At 43.3% G+C, this 20,934-nt stretch overlaps 1 protein-coding gene across 1 annotated transcript; it reads left to right on the forward strand.

Moving 5' to 3' along the window:
- Positions 1-8,016: 8,016 nt before the first annotated feature.
- On the forward strand, positions 8,017-9,192 carry LOC308161260 (epididymis-specific alpha-mannosidase-like). Its single transcript, XM_080535249.1, has 3 exons — positions 8,017-8,081; positions 8,211-8,325; positions 8,864-9,192. Exons 1-3 carry the CDS (start codon positions 8,019-8,021, stop codon positions 8,959-8,961), a joined length of 276 nt encoding a protein of 91 aa, XP_080391375.1. The 5' UTR covers positions 8,017-8,018; the 3' UTR covers positions 8,962-9,192.
- The last annotated feature ends 11,742 nt before the right edge of the window (positions 9,193-20,934 follow it).

The raw sequence follows: 20,934 nt of genomic DNA on the forward strand, positions 1-20,934 counted from the left end.
GAGGAGCTGCTTCAGAGTGAGTGCACAGCTAACACAGCGTGAAGAGAGCCTGCTGCAGTCTGAGCGCACAAACTCTCATTCCCCTGTTACTGATCTTCACTGAGAGCCACTCAGAGGGCATATGAGTGGAGAGAGAGTAGGAGCATGTTTGTATGTGTTTGTGCGTGCCTGCGTGTGTGTGTGTGTATGTATGTGTCTAGCTATAATGTTCTGCCGCTGCTGTGTTATCTTTCTCTCTCTCTGTTACCCTCCTTCTCACTGTTACACTGAGTCTTCTAAGCTGAGCTGAGCACAAACACGGGCTGCTCCTCCAGGTGAGAGACACAGTTGATACCAGAAGTGTTGACATTCTCTTTTTCATCTCTGTCCCTATCCCCTTGGTGATGGCTGTGTCTGTCACACTTGCTCCATACCCACTCACTCCCCTTTCGATTTCTCACTCTTTCCCTCTCTCTCTCTTCCTCTCTTCTTTCCCACATGTTGAGGCTAGTTTAATGTACATTCTCCTTCTCCCATGAACAGAAATAGCACAGAGTGGAGGGTTCCTTGAGGTTCCTTTCTAAAACTACAGGTAAGGGAGAGAGGGATGGCAGTTATCACATTGTAACGAATCAACTAAAAAAACACTGTCAATATCAACAAGAAATGTATTTATTGTGCATTATGTATTTATTGTGTGATATGTATTTTAAAATATTTTCTACAAAAAAAACATTTACTTAACATTCATATTGATATCCAGTCTTATCTAGTAATAGGTTATTACCTATCTATTACATTCTCTGTGACTATTTATATTTTATCGCTCTGTGACCTATTTAATGGCTTCAACAGACATACAGTAAATGGCTGTGCTACCCCGTAGCAAAGTAAGAGAGAATAGCTACTCTGACCAGTTGTCGCATCTGCCACTAATATCTTTGGAGAACTAAAAATATTTTACTTTTACACTTCTGACTGCTTTTACATGAATAGCATAGATACTATAGAGGAGGGGGAAGAGGGGAGACTGTGTGAGGTTGTGTAATAATATAATTTGGTCTGGGTGAGTTTCTGACCAAACTCCTTGTTTAGCAGATCTAAGCTAGACCACTTTTTGACTTTCCTTATGTGTTTAGTACGAAACATCAGAAAGTTAAATTTGAAGAGGGTGATGAAAAATGGGATTTACCTTGTTGATTATGGCCATACGCATAAAATCACTGGTTTAAAATGCCTTTACTTTGAGGCCCTTTGAGGCTTCGTCTGAGCTCTAGGTGAGGACACCAATCAGTGTTCATGAGACAAATGTGTTCAGTTTGAAGTTAGCTGTGTGTGTGTGTATGTGTGTCTGTGTCACCACTCTGCCAGGAATAATCTATGTTCATTACGATTGCATCAACTACAGGGAGAGTTTATCATAGAAACAAAGGGTTAACCACTTGAGTCAAAAATACTTACTGCACTGAGAGGGAGTTGACAAATCACACCAAACCATGAGTGGTGGGAACATAAGTCCGATTGATGTCCTGAGGTGAAACGGCAACATGCTGTGCATGAGATTGGAATTAGCAAACCTCACCCAAGCACAACCATGTCTCTATAGTAACTGTCCAGGTATGAACAGTTTGTCTGTTCATGATTGTGTAGCCACAGAGCTGTCTGCAACTGCATTTTATGACTGAGTTACAGCCAAGATGCAGGGGGACCAAGGGAACTGTGGTGATATGTCACTGTGACTGATGGGAAGCACAGCACAGCGCTCGAAACACATAACCCTCACTGCTGGGGATACATAAAACAACCTGCTCCTTCCCCAGGCCCTCCGAGAGATTGCCTGCACTAAATCAAACATAACACAGGCATGCTACACCACAGTTTTGAGTCAGCCTTTTACATTTCAATCAAAACAATACCTATCCATTTTATTTTCCTGCCTAGCTTTAATTATGACATTTGTAATGTTAATGATTACCAATGATATAACCTACTCTGCTGCTGTTGTGTTGAGTATTGTGCCTTGTCCTGCTGTTGCATCTCATTGCAACCGAGCGTGTTCATCAATGGTGAATGCTATTAAGAGGATCATGGCAGATGTTCCTATCTCAGGGAGAAAAGACTGCAATGTGACGCAGGCTTCCTAATGCATGCTCTGAAATCCACATGTTTCTCTGATTATTCATAGCAGTGCAGAGATAGCAAAGGAAATTCAGTCAATATACTATCTCCTCACATTCAATATGACTTAGGCCCTATGTGGTTTTCAGGTGCTTAATCATCACATACTGAGTGACAGGATACCAAGGGATTCAGAAACAGCAGGAATTTCGAACACACATACAGCTCTTGACATAATTAAGAGACCACTCAAAATTGTTCTTAAATCAGCATCTCTATGGCAGCCATTCCATTCCAGTGTCTGTTGAATTCCAACGCAGGCACACCTCATTCTACCTAGTGAGGTACTGATTAGGTGATCACCTGAACCGAAAGGAAAAGTATAAAATTAAAGTATCATCAATATCCTCTTGCAATAGGACCAGCTGGATGGCAAAAACAGTGCTAGTAGTACCTCAAAAGTAATTGGAATTAAAAAATAACTATTGACCATACCAAAAGAGTTGAAAAGAAAGAAAGAACATTTCAAAAATGGCGGTTCATAATAAGGTCACGCAGCAGACATTCAGGACAACAAAGCTACAGACCGGCAGAGGGCGACAATGACTCTCCACTGACCGTGATAACCGCCAACTCATTCGAATGTCACTCCACAACTGTAGGATGACATCAAATTACCTGCAAAAATAATGGCAAACTGCAGCAGGGGTGAAGTGCACGGCGAGGACAGTACGAAACAGGCTCCTTAGGGACAGGGCTGAAGTCATGCAAAGCTAGAAAAAAGCCCTTCATCAATGAGAAGCAAAGAAGAGCCAGGCTGAGGTTTGCAAACGACCATAAGGATTGGACCATAGAGGACTGGAATAAAGTAGTCTGAGATCAGATTCTCTGATGAGTCCAATTTTCAGCTTTACCAAACACCTGGTCGTCTAATGGTTAGATGGAGACCTGGAGAGGCCTACAAGCCACAGTTAGGGCTTTCACACCACCAAGGAACCGTTCCAGTTCACATTCGCAAACCAAGTCTGGAACCAGCCGGCGCTGAAAATAAATTGGTTCAGAGCCTGAAAAGTTGGTTCACAGCTGGAACCAGAAAATAAAATAGTGGTTCTCAAGCGGGAACCAAAATGTGGAACAGTGACGTCATCAGTGGGTGTGTCATTCTAGGCTGCAAAGACTAGGAAGAAGGAAGCAAAGTCATGCTCAGCAAATACACACACACATGCGAACTTCGTAAGCCATTTCTATTCTAGTATTAGAGTAGCTGATTAGTAGAGAATGTGTTTAGAAAGTGTCTTTTGTTTTTTTTCCATAGAAAATAGTGTTTATTTCAGATACTGTAGTGGAAGATATTATCCTAATTTCCAGTGAAGTAGTTGCTTGTTAAGTCTGAGGTCAAAAGTGACGTTTAGCCATTTCCGAGTCTAAATCAGAAATTCTCCACACCGGAGTACCTGTGAACTACAGCGGTAGAATGACAGTTTAATCGTTTTTTAGACTCGGATCTATTAATACAACAAGGGACACAGCACTTTACCGTTTTCTCCATATTGTCAGGGTATTTGAGCCTCGGAAAAGCGCTATATAAATATAATTAATTATTATTATTATTATTTCGGCATCTCGAAGACAGCGCCTCAGCCAACGTTGGCCCCGGAAATACGTCACGACTTAAAGCTTTTAAACTTGCCTTTTACCTGAATCACCTCTGGTGGCAGAATATTACATTAAATCACTCATATTAAAGTGACAGTTTATTGATCCGTCAGTTGCAGGTAGTTCCAAATGAATGGTTCTGTACTGATATCAAAGTGTCCCGTTGTTACAACACGCCATGGGAAACTTCTATAGAGGACAGCGAACAAAAATGACAAGACACAAGTGACAAACCTTGTGATGGGATTTCTGTTACTCAAAGTCAAATGTATCCATAATTGCCTACATGTTTTAGCTAAAGACTAACTTCAACCGCACACACTAGTGTTAAAGGGAACAGAAAGCTACCTATATAACAGCAGGCTACGCAGGACTACGTGTGTGTGACGACCAGAGTTCACGTTTCATGTTGTCTCTCTGTGCATTTGAACTGTCATTTTATCCTAAAACGTTTCCCCCTGAACGCCCACGTCCTCTCAGGACTGCTACGAGTAGGAAAACGCTGGACAGCGCCCGTGGTTCGACCCCGGTCAGGTTACGCCGACCGCGTCCTAACGATTCCCACCCGAGTTGGGGTGGGACCCGCATCCCTTGTTCTCTGTAAAGCGCATTGTGTTGCCTCTGGGTATGAAATGTGCTATACAAATAAAGCTTAGATTGATTGATTGATCTCTTTTAGTAAAGAAACTGCAGCTTCCTGCCTACGGTCCTTTAGAGATGGCACATGCTTACAATGCTTAAGATAATATTTTGCTTTTGGTATTATTGATAATGTTCATGCAAGGTTAAAAATGTCAGTAGGCCTCGTCTAGTAGCCTGCGTCTTATTCATGATTGCTGTAGCTTCAAGACTCCCCCCTTAAGTGTTAATCTGCCCCAGTCCCCAGACAGAGGAGCCTTGCTGGCGAAACCAACAAAAACTTTGTGTTGTGGATGCTATTATTTTAGCAATTTATTCTAAGTGTTGGTTAGCTAGCTAGCTATGCACTCGTTGGAGGGCTTTGAACGATTTTAGGTTAAAGACGCTTGAACTAACGTTAGCTAGACTAGCTAAGGCTCACGTAGTCAATGGAGTTTAACATGGTCAGTTATGCTTAGCTAGCACGCTAACGCGTTAGCATAGGCTAACGAGAGAATAAATATCTGATTTGTGTTTCAAGTAGGCTACATGGTGGACATTAGGAGTACGCTACAGTGACATATTACGTGGTTGATTGAAACGGTAATGTTTAAAATAGCCACGCAGTCCGCGAAAATGTATGCCGTTTCCATAGGGATGCAGCCTGCGGGGCGGAAGAACAAGATACAGAGAACAAGGGATGCGGGTCCCACCCCTACATATTCCAGAAGTTGGCGTGGTCTACCCCAACTCGGGTGGGAATCGTTAGGACGCTTCCAGGACAGGCTGCTGTGTAACAGGCTGGAGCAGAGCTACTCACTGGGCCCCCTGGTGGTGAACCGCGAGGCCGTCCTCCGCACCACCACCAGTCTGGAGAACAACGGGACCCTGTTCAGCGACGACAACGGCTACCAGATGATGAAGAGGATTTACAGGACGTTCGCCAACAACACAGTCGCCAGAGTAAGAACGATTATGTATGATGATTTAGGTATGATTACCACCACGTCGTATGTTTATATGAGAGACGTGTGTTTTTGTTCGTTGTTGAATTTTGTATTCGTTGCTACGCTTAACACTAGAACAGCCATGCCTTTTTTTTTTATACCTACTATAAGAGCCGCCTCGGGGGTCAAATGACCATAGTCTTTACACACAACGACCACTAGTTGGCACGTCTTGTAAATTAGCCTGCCTCCTACACAGAAAAAAAAACTGTGAAATAGCTTTATACTAGCTTATCCTGACGTGATTTTGAAAATGTACGGATACTGGGGTGGTAGAACGCACGTATCTAGGAAAAGTCATGAAAGGAGGGTCCTGAAATTTGATCAAGTGCAAAGATATAAAAACACTGGATCAAAGGACCTCACCCATGGCTGTTCTACTGTTGAAAAAGAAAATGAATGGTGATCCTACTGTGTGTGTGTGTGTGTGTGTGTGTCTGTGTGTGTGTGTTTATGCATCTGAGTGTGTGTGTGTGTGTGTGTGTGTGTGTGTGTGTGTGTGTGTGTGTGTGTGTGTGTGTGTGTGTGACCACTCCAGAACTTCTATCCCATGGTACGGGCCGCCTACATTGAGGATGAACACAGCAGGCTGGTCCTCCTCAGTGACAGAGCCCACGGAGTGTCCACCCAGAGTCAGGGACGGCTAGAGGTAACACACACACACACGCGCACACACACACACACACACACACACACACACACACACACACACACATACTGTATACATTCCCTCTCAACTTACACACACACACACACACACACACACACACACACACACACACACACACACACACACACACATACTGTATACATTCCCTCTCAACTTTCACCCACACACACACACACACACACACACACACACACACACACACACACATATACATTCCCTCTCAACTCACACACACACACACACACACACACTGACCCCCCTGGTCTTTGTCCCAGGTGATGCTCCACCGGCGCCTGTGGAACAACCAGGCGTGGACCCTGAATTACAACCTGACCCTGAACGACAGCTCCGTGGCGAGGCCCGTCCTGTGGATGATGTTGGGCTCCCCGACCGCCACGCCCTCTCTCTACCAGAGGGAGGCGCTGGCGCTGCAGCACAGACCGGTCGTCTTTGCCCGTCCTTTCTCTCCTCTCAGGATGACCAGAGGTGTGACAAAATGCCTTTTCACACCGAGCTACTCTAGTGAGAAGCAGCTATTTCTCTATGAAAATCTCTCAAGACAGGAAAGGAAATAGAAAAATGAAAGAAATAGCTAGCTCTTTGTGCTTTTCATGCTAGCACTTTTTCGATGTCTCTCGCGGTTTTAAGGATCGTGACCGATACCCTTTTCAATATTGGTTTGTTTGCTGTATAGTTAGTCATCTAACACTGTATAAGGACATGTGGCATATAATATATACTTCTTACATTGCAACGAGTGCATACATGTCTGTATATATATATAGTCCCAGCAGGAATCAAACCCACAACCTACAGTTATCGTTGTTAGCTCCGTGCTCTACGAAGTGAGCCACAGACACAAACACCAGGTGTGTCAGTAGATGCCCACAGTCACAGTGTGCTGTTCTGCCCCCCCCCCCCCCCTTCCCCTCCCCCCCTTGCTAGAGAGGCCCTGGAAGGAGAACCCTGAGGGTGGGTGTGTGGTACAGCCTGTGGTCCTGCCCCAGAACCTTCACCTACTGACGCTGAGTGTCCCGGGATGGGCCTACAGATCCAACCCCTCCCTGCACCTCCACCACCTAGAGACAGGTAGGGCCTACAGCTCCAACCACTCCCTGCACCTCCACACCTCCACAACCTAGAGACAGGTAGGGCCTATAGCTCCAACCCCTCCCTGCACCTCCACAACCTAGAGACAGGTAGGACCTATAGCTCCAACCCCTCCCTGCACCTCCACAACCTAGAGACAGGTAGGGTCTATAGCTCCAACCCCTCCCTGCACCTCCACACCTCCACAACCTAGAGACAGGTAGGGCCTACAGCTCCAACCCCTCCCTGCACCTCCACAACCTAGAGACAGGTAGGGCCTATAGCTCCAACCCCTCCCTGCACCTCCACAACCTAGAGACAGGTAGGGCCTACAGCTCCAACCCCTCCCTGCACCTCCACCACCTAGAGACAGGTAGGGCCTATAGCTCCACCCACTCCCTGCACCTCCACAGCCTAGAGACAGGTAGGTTCTATAGCTCCAACCACTCCCTGCACCTCCCCAGCCTAGAGACAGGTAGGCCCAGCTGGCTCCTGCATCCCGACTGCAACCGTCGTATTGTTGTCTTTGCCACTGGTGTTGTTATGTTGTGTTTGTGCTTTTCAGGAAACTAGACACCTACCCATGGCCGAAACGCAAAACCTCCTATCTGCAATAAAAAAATAATATTAACACATACTGTAGTAATATATATATATATAGTCCCCAAACAGTGTATTATGTGATGGGTATCCTTAACAAACAGCATTCTGCAAGAAACGTTTTTTGCGTTTCGGCCATCGCTACTGTACATATTAGACTGAGGAACACAGCGGGGGGCTACAGCTCTGTTTAAGGATTGTAACTTAGAACCTGCTTTGCTTTGTGCCCAGGTAAAGGTGTGCCTTCAGAACCGGACTACAAGCGGGTCCTGTTGAGGATCATGCACCTGTACGAGGAGGGAGAAGACCCGGTCCTGTCCCAGCCCGCCCACATCAACCTGAAGGTAGAACTCAAACTACTGGTTGACGAAGGGCAACAAACACAACTTTATTTCCTCTTTTTTTACACCTGCATTTAAATGTCTGTTACCTATAATATGGGTGGAACTTCCACTTCTTTATATGGTAAACAGGAAGTTCTGCATGGCCTGGGGGAAGTGAGAGCGGTGGAGGAGCGTTCTCTCACGGGAACGTGGGATATCTCAGACCTCCAGAGGTGGAAGTGGAGCACAGAGGACCCAGGAAAGGGTGAGAGTCTTTGTGGTCAGTTTCAGTTCAACTTGATCATGCATACTGCATCGGAAATAAAAAAAATAAAAAATTGTCAAAGTGAAAAGATTGGCCACAAGACGTCATCGGTGTGCTTTTAGGAATCAATGATTATTGGTCAATGCTCTGTCTAATGTGGTTCTTGATTACTACCATATGTGACAGCAGCTGGTGAAACCGGGAACAAGTTGCCAACCGACAGACCGTTCAGAGTTTTATTCAGAAAGATTTAAATCAATTTCAGTAATCAAATGCAATGGATTCGGTGAGTAATCCCCACTACTTTACACTAACTAGGAGGTAGTGGGGATTACTCACAGATTCCATTGCATTGCAATGTTCTGGCTTGACAAGCAATGTGTGTAATTTTCAACGAAGCTAATATTTATTTACAATTTTCAGAATAAAAGTCTGGACATTTTAATTGGTTGGCGACTTGTTCCGGGTTTCACCAGCTGCTGTCCCATGTTTCCTGGTCTTCACACTTGTTAGTGGTGTGTTTGTTTGTCTGTTCCAGAGGTCACAAAGCCGTGTGTTGGCGTGAGAGATTTCAACGTGACCATATCGCCCAAAGAGATCAGGACCTTCTTCATTTACTTCAACATCAAGAACTAGACTGTAACACTCTGTTTCAAATGTTTTTTTATTGAGCCAAAACAATGTTTACAGATTATGTTGCATCAACACTCATTTTCATTTACACAAAAGATATACAAAAATATATTCATGCACTTTCAAATATACATTATATATACAATATATAATACAAACAAACAAACAAACCAAAAAGATAAAGAACATTTAAGAAGACTGTAACAATCTCCTATCTGTCTTCTGTGAAGATAACTAAACTGAATATAAATACATATATTAGTGAGGTGTGGCATGGATATGTTGATTGTCATTTGATAAATGTTGAATGCTAAATGAAAAAAAAAAAGTTTGCCTATTGTATTATTTGGCAGGGACAGTGTACATCAAAGAATGCACCAGAATTAGCCAAGAAGGCTAGTTTTAATCTATAGTCCCTGAACAGCTTAAAAGGAGAGACAGGCATTGGGCATTACAATGGACATTACATTACATTGCATTACACATGGTTAGCACATCAGCAAAAAAACGAACAAAAAGACAAACAATATACAGTATATACAATATACATATAACATATGTTCATTTAGCACACAGTGAAAAAATAATTCATGCACACAATAACCCAGAGAGGCTTATGGAGCATCACCCTTGGTCATAGAATGTGATTACAGTCAATGTAAAAAATCTAAGAAAAATTATAATTCGAAAAAGAAATCTAAGAAAAAGTTTTATTTATTAATTAAAATGACAAAACTAAATAAAGAGATCAATAAAGAAGTGCTATAATGGAAAGAGAAATAAATGAAAAATAAAATAATAAGAAAAAAATGAAATGCCAAAGGAAATAGACAAAACCTGTAACTAAGCTGAAACTGAAGAAGTTTGCAGGAATCGTTTTGGGAATTTAACATGTGTGAGAATGTCCACATTTTCATTTTGTTTGTTTGTTTACATTTTTGAAGTACAGCAACCTGAGTACAAGTGGGGGTGTTGAGTGAAATGTTTCATAAAAGTTATTATTATTATATATGTCCTCAGTTGAATATAGATTGTGTTTATTCTATGCCGAGGTTAATACGGGGATGCAGTACTGTTGTTATACCACTGAGGGGCGCTACGTAAGACTGCAGGCTTGTGCTATATGTTAATGTGTTGATGCACTTGTCCGAGTTGATGTCTATTCCTTCCTACTTAGCTCGGCTGAGCGAAAAGATAATATCTTATATTATACCAGTGGTGAGGTGGGAAATAAAACCATGAGAGCAAAACAGTTCATCGTCTCCGTCCAATATTGTTACTCTCTGAGTGCAACTAGGTGGAAGCTGCCATCATTAACGTTAACAGCTTTATTAATGCTTTAATGATCGGAATGAGAGATGAATAGATATGGGGGCTTTTTAATATTATTATTATTTGTATTATTATAATTGTTTTTAATTATTTTGGGGGGGTAAACATTTTTGGGAGCTCCTGAGACCAGGCTGGGCTGCAGACAAAACTCTGACTGATGACGTCATAATCACAACAGTCGAGATGGCATAAAAACGTCACAATCAAAATGTGGGCTTCTAAAAGGCGATCGACCTCAAATCGAGCCAGTTTGATGTCAGTAATCACAAGGATCAACACGCTATCACAAGGTAAGCGCCTTTGGAGATGGAGCATTGTGTGTGTGTGGGTCTGGATGTGGGTGTGGGTGTGCGCGGGTGTGTGTGCGTGTGCGCGCGCGCTGAGTGTCAAAGTCTAACTCGTTTATTGTTTGAAAGTGATCAAAAGTGTAGGCCAACAGAGATTCTTATATAAAGAAGCTTTTTCTTTACAAGCCGACGTCCTAGTCATATTTTTTGAAGGTAGAAATACGAAAAGGATAAATGGCTTTTTGGCACGTTGCACCTGCCACAGATGCTTCAATCACAATGTCACAGCGCAATATCAACGTGTCCGTCACTATTGAAGTTCAAACAGCCTTAAGGCCCTTGCACACCAACGCGTTTTTTACGTCCGTTAAAAAAATAAATTAGAACTCATGTTGTGTCAACCACGCTTGCACACCAATCCGTAATATTTCGTCCGTCAAAAAAAAAAACGCAACAGGTTCGATTTTCTGCGTTTTTCGCGTCCGTCAAAAGCCTTTTGAGAGTAGTTTTTGACCACTCCGCCATGGTATAGACTGGGACACATCGTCAAATTACAACTGCAGGACAGTTGGATTAATGTTTACGGAAGTACATGTCTCAAGTATTATCTCGGCGGTTAGTCGAGTGAAAGAAAACAACATACAGATGATAATTCACACAATATAATACCACGGAAGCGTACGGCACTAAACAATAACATTCATTTGGGCAGCATCCTACTCAAACTCAGGCAGAAGGGCAGGGTCCGGCCAGGTGCACACGGTCACAGACTGCCAGTGCATCATACATCATTCAGCTGGTTATAGCGGTTTCTTTTTCTATTCTATTCTACTTCTGCTGTCTGCGTCTCCCTGGGTATTCCTAGACCAGATGGCAAACAGTAAAGAAATGCCACAATATTACAACATGTAGAGTGCATATTGCGAAAGTTCGCAACGTAAAAAAACGCAACGGACTCCGCAACGGACCGGTGTGCAAGGTCTCTGTGCGTAACGTTTTTTTCCGGATGACGGATTAAAAATACGCAGGCGTAAACGCACGCATTGGTGTGCAGGGTTTCTAGAATAATAATATATAAATATATAAATACGTCATTTCACAGTCATTTCACATTCTCTTCCTTGTTCAGTTGTTTGTAGAAATGCCAACTAAGAAGAAGAACCAGGGAGATGTCTTCAATTTCCAGTCTGCTTGGCAGCTTGAAACTGAATTGCACGACAACAACAAGGCCCAGGGAGCGGCCAGCCCGGAGGACCAACCCAGAGGTGTGTGTGTGTGTGTGGGTGTGGGTGTGGGTGTGGGTGTGTGTGTGTGTGTGTGTGTGTGTGTGTGTGTGTGTGTGTGCGCGCGCTGAGTAGAGATCAATGTGGGTTTTGTGTGTAAGCTACCAGAGAGTCTTGAATAACAGATTTTCGCTTTAAAAGTTTGCCTTGACAAGTAAAAGTCTATGGGCTTGACGGCCCGCCTGTATTAGATTGTCGTAACTTTATAGGTTACATGATTAACTTTATAGGTTACATGATTAACTGTAATTGGTCCCAGAAGGTCTTGCGGCAAGACGTCATAGAAGTTGACAGTTTAGTTTGTTGGTTTTGAGAAATGCAAATTGTAACGTCCAGAATTAAAGTGAATATCCAATAACTTGTTTATTGTTTGAAAGTAATCAAAAGTGTAGGCCAACAGATTTTTTTATATAAAGAAGCTTTCGCTTTATAACCCGACGTCCTAGCCATCATTTAGGAAGGTAGAAAATACTACAAGGATACAGCTTTTTGGCACGTTGTCCCTGTTATCATGACAACTGATGCTTCAATCACAATGTCGCGCAATATCAACGTCAGTCACTTTTGAAGTTCAAACAGCCTCACAGTCATCCATGAACTCATAGATGACAAGTAATTATATTATAATAATATATCAATATAAAATACGTCATTTCACATTCTCTTCCTTCCGTTTTTTATATTGTAGCCGTGAGCAACAGGACGCTTCGGCAACCTGCTAGGCGGATAGAGGAGGCTGCTAGGCTGAAGGAGGACAGACCTATTACTGTAAGTGTAACCATCACTATTAGCACACACGTCCCTGCAGTTATACCAGTGTTGTGTAACCATGTAGCCATGAATGATGCCACACCTCCTCTGTTCTGCTCCTGCAGGTCTGTTCGGGTGACGAGGCCTCTGAGGCCACGGTTGCCCCCGGGGACAAACAGGCCCAGAGAGCAGCCCCCCAGCAGAAAATGTCTCGTCTAGCCCGGTCGTATGGGCGTGTGGAGGCGGAGGAGAAGGAGAAGTGGAGGGCCCTGTTGGAGGTCAAGGACTCTGAGCTGGAGGCAGAGAAGGCCAGCAACGCTCTGGCTCTGGAGAGAGCGAGCGAGGAGGGCCGACGGAGAGAGGAAGGCCTCCTCCAAAAGCTCCACGATATGGAGCGAGAGAGGGGCAGCCTCCTCCACAACATCTCTGACCTGGAGAAGGAGAGGAGCCAGGCCCTCGCTGCCCAGCGAGAGACTGAGGGGAGCCTGACCGAGGTCAGGGCGACCCTCCTGGAGACCACCGACGCCGCCAGGGAGGCAGAGGACCAGATCAAGGTCCTGCAGAGTGAGGCCCTGGAGGACAAACTGGCGGCAGCTGAAAAGGCGGAGGAAAGCAGACTGAGAGAGAGAGACCTCCAACAAAAAGTCCACGTCATGGAGCAGGAGGAGAGGAGCCAGGCCAACGTCAGGGCCCTGGAGAGTGAGGCAGCTGAGGCTCTGGTCCTCACCAGAGCTGCTGCCCTGCTGGACCTGGAGAAGAGCAGGGATGAGGCCTGCACGAAGCTCCAGGAGGACAGAGACCGGTGGGGGAAGGAGAAGGCCTCCCTCACAGCCGCCAACCTGCTCACCGCTGAGGCTGAGGAGAGGAGCAGGGCGGAGGTGGAGGAGGGCCGACGGAGAGAGAAAGGCCTCCTCCACAACATCTCTGACCTGGAGAAGGAGAGGAGCCAGGCCCTCGCTGCCCAGCGAGAGATTGAGGGGAGCCTGACCGAGGTCAAGGCCCTGCAGAGTGAGGCCCTGGAGGACAAGCTGGCGGCAGCTGAAAAGGCGGAGGAAAGCAGACTGAGAGAGAGAGACCTCCAACAAAAAGTCCACGTCATGGAGCAGGAGGAGAGGAGCCAGGCCAACGTCAGGGCCCTGGAGAGTGAGGCAGCTGAGGCTCTGGTCCTCACCAGAGCTGCTGCCCTGCTGGACCTGGAGAAGAGCAGGGATGAGGCCTGCACGAAGCTCCAGGAGGACAGAGACCGGTGGGGGAAGGAGAAGGCCTCCCTCACAGCCGCCAACCTGCTCACCGCTGAGGCTGAGGAGAGGAGCAGGGCGGAGGTGGAGGAGGGCCGACGGAGAGAGGAAGGCCTCCTCCAAAAGCTCCACGATATGGAGCGAGAGAGGGGCAGCCTCCTCCACAACATCTCTGACCTGGAGAAGGAGAGGAGCCAGGCCCTCGCTGCCCAGCGAGAGACTGAGGGGAGCCTGACCGAGGTCAGGGCGACCCTCCTGGAGACCACCGACGCCGCCAGGGAGGCAGAGGACCAGATCAAGGCCCTGCAGAGTGAGGCCCTGGAGGACAAGCTGGCGGCAGCTGAAAAGGCGGAGGAAAGCAGACTGAGAGAGAGAGACCTCCAACAAAAAGTCCACGTCATGGAGCAGGAGGAGAGGAGCCAGGCCAACGTCAGGGCCCTGGAGAGTGAGGCAGCTGAGGCTCTGGTCCTCACCAGAGCTGCTGCCCTGCTGTACCTGGAGAAGAGCAGGGATGAGGCCTGCACGAAGCTCCAGGAGGACAGAGACCGATGGGGGAAGGAGAAGGCCTCCCTCACAGCCGCCAACCTGACGTTGGTTGGCAACGAGTTGGACGCCGTGTGGGAAGAGAAGAGAGAGGAGGAGAAGAAGTCCAAAAATCTTAAATGTTTAGGGTTAGGCTTTGGGTTAGTGTTAGGGTTAGGCTTTGGGTTAAAACGTTTATTGGGTTAGGGTTAGAGAAAGAAAAGAAAAGAGAGAAGAAAGGAGGGAGGAGAAGACCAAAGTTCCCTTCTTTAAATGTTTAGGCTTAGGGTTTGGGTTAGCACATTTAATTTGTTAACATATTTTTGGGTTACTTGGCATATTTATATGGTGTTTGAAAAAAACTAAAAGTGTTTGAATGACACACACACACATGCCAGAAGTTCTATCTTTTCAATAAAAGTGTGCTAAAAAAATGTATGTGAGACTTCATTTCCAATTGTATGTGAGATTTCATTACAAAAGTCAGTAATTAGTGTGCTTGCTGTAGGCAAAGTCAACCAGGACTATATACACGTGTCCGACAGGTCTAAGAGCACCACTGAGACACGGGAACTGGCAGCCCTTTCTCTGACAAGACAAGACCACGTGGAAAATGTGAAAAACACAAAACATGTTTGCCTGTTTCTACAGATTTAACAATACACAGATATCTTACATCAACATGTTCATCTCTTCACACTGTCACTCCACATCTGAATATCTAAGCCATAACATTAATAGTTTTTTTTCTGTTCTGGCCGTTTGACGTTTGTTTGTTGGCTAGCTAACAAGCTTGACACCCGGTTACCACGATAACGGTCTATGGTCTAACATACGGATGGGCAACTTGGATGGTGGTGGGGGGCACAGAATGTATGTACTGGTGTAACCGAGTTAAACATATGTGTACAGTTAGGTCCATATATATTTGGACACAGACAGATTTTATTTTATTTTAGCTGTTTACCAAAACATCTTCCAGTTACAGTTATATAATGAATATGGGTTTAAAGTGCAGACTCTCAGCTTTTTCAAGGGACCAAAAGTAATTGGACAAATGACTCAAAAGCTGTTTCATGGGCCAGTGTGGACTATTCCTTCATTATTTGTTAATCAATTAAGCAGGTAAAAGGTCTGTGTTGATTCCAAGTGTGGCATTTGCATTTGGAAGCTGTTCACAGGCCAGGTACTTGCTCTAGGTCAGAGTGTTCTATGAAGAAGAGTGGTACCAATGAAGGGGTCAACTTTCTATTGCCCAAACACCATAGTTCCTTTACATGATACCAACAGAGCATGTTGCCTGACAACTGGTTGTTAGTCCAATAAAAAGTAAATATTGAGTAAATCAGGACAGTATAACCAGGAAGCTATGTGGAACTATTTGAAGCTCATTGGCGCCACTCTTCTAACATACCACTCTGCTCAAGGCTACTTGGTTGCTGTTTTTCTGTTCAACCAGTTTTGCGTAATCTATTTCTATACCCACTCACATCGCTCTACTCGATAGCTATTGGTAACTATTAACTGTTGACAGATATCATGTCTACCTCCCTCTACCCATCTATTTCTATGCTCTGTCTTTCTGTCACTTATCCCATGCCCCAGACACTCAAAGACACTTTACAAACTAAAAAGATCGAGTAGTAAAATAAAAAGAAACCAAAAAATAAATAAAAGAAAGTATAGGGGTCTAATTAATTTTTACATTACTAAATCTAAATCTAAGTGTCTTTGTACGACTATCTACTCTGTATACTGCAAGTATATCTAGATTTTGGGCTGAGAAGCGGGGAAAACAAGCAACGCCCAGTGAAAAAAAAAGTGAAAAGTCTTACGAGACAATAATCATTATACTGCATTGTCTATGAGGCTAAGTTAGAGTGTAACTGATAATTATTTAATTGGAAACGCGTGTGTAAATGGACTGCACCATTTACCATTCAAGGGTGTGGGACATCTGTCAAGTCTCTAAAAATGATTTGGTCAAGAAGTGAATTACTGTAGGCGAGTTACAGTAGGTTAATTACAGTAGGTTAACTACAGTAGGTGAACTACAGTAGGTGAATTACAGTAGGTGAATTACAGCAGGTGAATTACAGTAAGTGAATTACAGCAGGTGAATTACAGTAGGTGAATTACAGTAGGTGAATTACAGCAGGTGAATTACAGTAGGTGAATTACAGTAGGTGAATTACAGTAGGTTAACTACAGTAGGTTAATTACAGTAGGTGAATTACAGTAGGTTAACTACAGTAGGTGAATTACAGTAGGTTAATTACATTAGGTTAATTACAGTAGGTTAATTACAGTAGGTTAACTACAGTAGGTGAATTACAGTAGGTGAATTACAGTAGGTGAATTACAGTAGGTTAATTACAGTAGGTTAATTACAGTAGATTAATTACAGCAGGTGAATTACAGTAGGTGAATTACAGTAGGTGAATTACAGTAAGTGAATTACAGCAGGTGAATTACAGTAGGTTAATTACAGTAGGTGAATTACAGTAGGTTAACTACAGTAGGTTAACTACAGTAGGTGAATTACAGTAGGTTAATTACAGTAGGTGAATTACAGTAGGTTAATTACAGTAGGTGAATTACAGTAAGTGAATTACAGCAGGTGAATTACAGTAGGTTAATTACAGTAGGTGAATTACAGTAGGTTAACTACAGTAGGTTAACTACAGTAGGTGAATTACAGTAGGTGAATTACAGTAGGTGAATTACAGTAGGTGAATTGCAGTAAGTGAATTACAGCAGGTGAATTACAGCAGGTGAATTACAGTAGGTGAATTACAGTAGGTTAATTACAGTAGGTTAATTACAGTAGGTGAATTACAGTAAGTGAATTACAGCAGGTGAATTACAGTAGGTTAATTACAGTAGGTGAATTACAGTAGGTTAACTACAGTAGGTTAACTACAGTAGGTGAATTACAGTAGGTGAATTACAGTAGGTTAACTAAAGTAGGTGAATTACAGTAGGTTAATTACAGTAGGTGAATTACAGTAGGTGAATTACAGTAGGTGAATTACAGTAGGTGAATTACAGTAGGTTAACTAAAGTAGGTGAATTACAGTAGGTTAATTACAGTAGGTGAATTACAGTAGGTTAATTACAGTAGGTGAATTACAGTAGATGAATTACAGTAGGTGAATTATGGCGAGAGTGCCACATTTACAGACAATGAGGTTGTATACCCGTAATTAGTCAATGATCTATTTTAAGAACATAGCGGGTGTCTAATTTTGTTTTGATGTTTTGTTCATTTGTGTCTTGTCTCGGAGTAAGGTACTCACTTGCTTTGTTTTTCCTTGTGTCATACTTTATGGTCTTTATTCCTTGTGCAATAAATACAATCGTTTTACATCCACATGTTTTACACTAACTTTATGAATTCTGTGGAATTAGGGAAGAGTGGTAGTTTCATTGATTCTACCTATAGAAGAAGAAATAAGTAGACTGCTCAAATCATACTTCATAAACGTGCGCTGACGATTGTGTGGAAGAGGAAGTCAATAACCAGTGGAACAGTAAAATAATTCATCAGAGAGATGCAAATCATTTCTTGAGGGCAATGCGCCAATTAGACTTGCATTCAACAATGACAAGACGCTAATCAGGTCTCCAGACACATTTCCTGCAAATCAGTTGAATGCCTGATTGGTTCTGCGCTGCTTACCATTCGTTGATTGTGTTGCGCAGCGTCTCATGCGTTTGACCCTTCTGCCACTCCGTACCGTTCTGGGGCGGGCCCACATAACTGTCACATGAAACAGTTAAACAATAATAAAGGAACTCACCAGTGGCACCCTAGTTCAACTTCAAGAGCATGTTGAGGTCTTTTTGTTTTGGATATTTTTAGATATGAGAGTTTTTAGATATAGTTTTAGATATGAGAGTTTTTACAGTTTGTGCACTCTGTCTATGCTTCACAGTGTCTTATACAGAGAGAAATCATGGACCAAGCCTTCCAAGCCAGATCCAGACGTTTGTCATCCCTCACAGTCACATGGATGTGGGCTGGGTGTACACCATCCAGGTCTGTCACTCCGTGACGTTAGAATTATAAGGTTCTATCTCCATTTTTGTCAAAATTGAGTTTTTTACATAATCTGATCCATTAGATGTTTATTGCCTGTGTGGTGTTATTTTTTAAATGTTGACATTTTTGAGTTAGTAATTAATCAAATACAAAGGTTCCATCTCACAAAACATAATGGAATGTAAAAACTTTGACGCTCAATATCTCTGAACTGCCCTAAACGGAGATAAAACCTTATCATTCTAAGATCACGACTTCATCTCGTGACTGCACAGACAGTCTTCCACTGAATAGATAGGTGATGTATTCGGTGTGTAAGAATGTCGAAAATGCAGTATTGATTGATTTCAGCAGTATATATTAATTAATAATACTTATAATAATAACTCTGTACAAGCACTTTTCCTGCACATGTGATGTTGCAGCTCAAAGTGCTTTAATCATTATATAAATCATCACTTAATGATTTAGTCACTTAAAGGCAATATTAAAAAGATGGGTTTTTAGTCTTGACTTGAACATTATGTGCTTAGGTTGCATCCCTAATGTAAACTGGCAGTGCATTCCACAATCTGGATGCATAAAATGAGAATGCAGCCTCATCGAATCTCCTCTTTTGTCCATGTGGTACACAGAGAAAACCATCGTCAGAAGACCTGAGAGCTCTATTGGGCTGATATGCCCATATATAGGTCTTTCAGATATTCTGGTGCGGTGCCAGTGAGAGCTTTATAAACAAGCAGAAGGATCTTGAAATCGAATCTAATTACGGTCCTATATGCAATAACTGTCACTATTTGCATGACACTGGACATGGTTGTCCTCATGCATGTTTTGTCCACAGGAGAGCATGCATGCCTATGCAGCCAACGTGTATTCAGGAAGTCAACCAGTGAATATGCATCTCCGTTGGTTCTTGTATGGAAAAAGAACGGAGATCTCCGTATCTGTACAGACTTTCGCTGGCTGAACAAGAGGACCCTGAAGGATGCTCACCCTCTCCCTCACCAGGCCGACTGCTTAGCTGCACTTGGAGGTAACTCCTTGTTTAGTACTATGGATCTAACCTCAGGGTTTTATGGCCGTGGTTTAACAAGCGGATTGTTTATCCCGCCCCTTCTTCACCCAGCGTTGATGACGCGGATGGTTCCGGTTACATTGGTATGAACATGGGCTGGTTCGCCAGACAGCACCAAGGTTCGGAGGTTCCAGAACGCGAACCGGAACGGTTCCTTGACAGTGTGAAAGCCCTAACAGTCTAGCACCCACTATAACATTTGGTGGAGTATCAGTGATGATCTGGGGGTGCTTCACCAAGGCTGGAATCGGGCAGATTTGTCTTTGTGAAGGACGCATGAATCAAGCCACATACGAGGTTGTCCTGGAAGAGGACTTGCTTCCTTCTGCTCTGACAATGTTCCCCCGGATAGTTTTTTCTAACAGGACAATGCTCCATACCACACAGCCAGGTCAATCAAGGTGTGGATGTAGGACCACCAGATGAAGACCCTATCATGGCCAGCCCAATCTCCAGACCTGAATCCCACTGAAAACCTCTGGAATGTGATCAAGAGGAAGACGGATGGTCACAGGCCATCAAACAAAACTCAGCTGCTTTAATTCTTTGCGCCAGGGCTGGCATTGTCAAACACTGATGGATAGCATGCCAAGACACATGAAAGCTGTGATTGAAAATCAGGGTTATTGATTTCTGAACTCTTCCTAAGTCCATTACTATTGTGTTGTTTTAAAAATAATATAAACTTTTATTAAGCAAATACATGCTCTAAATGACAATATTTTTATTTGGAATTTGGGAGAAATGTTGTCAGTAGTTTATAGAATAAAACCCACATGTTCATTTTACTCAAACACATACCTATACATAGTAAAACCAGAGAAACTGTTAATGCAGTGATCTTTTTTTTTTCTTTCTCAGAGCTGTAAGCCAGAGGAGGCCAACATCTCCCATGGAGATCTTCAACACAAGAGGAATAAATTGGCATAAGTAGATTAGTCCTTGGGTCAGATCAATCTGTACATGATGTAGGCTTCACAGATTAATCATAGCTGTACAAGAGGTTCAACTTGGTTCAAACAGCACAGAATGGGCTGATGTATTGGTATCATTGGAGGAAAAAATAAAAGATGATCCCAGTACACTCCCAAATCAAAATGACCGAAAATATTTTGCCCTATAATAATAATAATAACCTTTATTTGCAAACGTTGCAGCTAAGTAATATATGTGATGGTTCACTAAAAATAGTGTGGTGTTTTTTTACTAGTTCAGTGGCTATGGTAAGGAAAGTGCACCACCATGTGGACACATTACATTTTTACTTAACTTTATTTAAGCAATAGATCTGACAAAATCAAGTACTCAGGCCAATAATTTGGGCAATATTACCATGGTTAGAAGCAACCAATCAATTTGTAGTTATTCAAAATCCCATTTAATATGAATCAACAGGTCTTACTGTACATAAGTCTTACTATACATGGACTCCGATGAAACA

The sequence above is a fragment of the Nansenia antarctica genome (assembly GCF_963989245.1).
Source record: "Nansenia antarctica genome assembly, chromosome: 6".
In the NCBI taxonomy this organism is placed as follows: Eukaryota; Metazoa; Chordata; class Actinopteri; order Argentiniformes; family Microstomatidae; genus Nansenia; species Nansenia antarctica.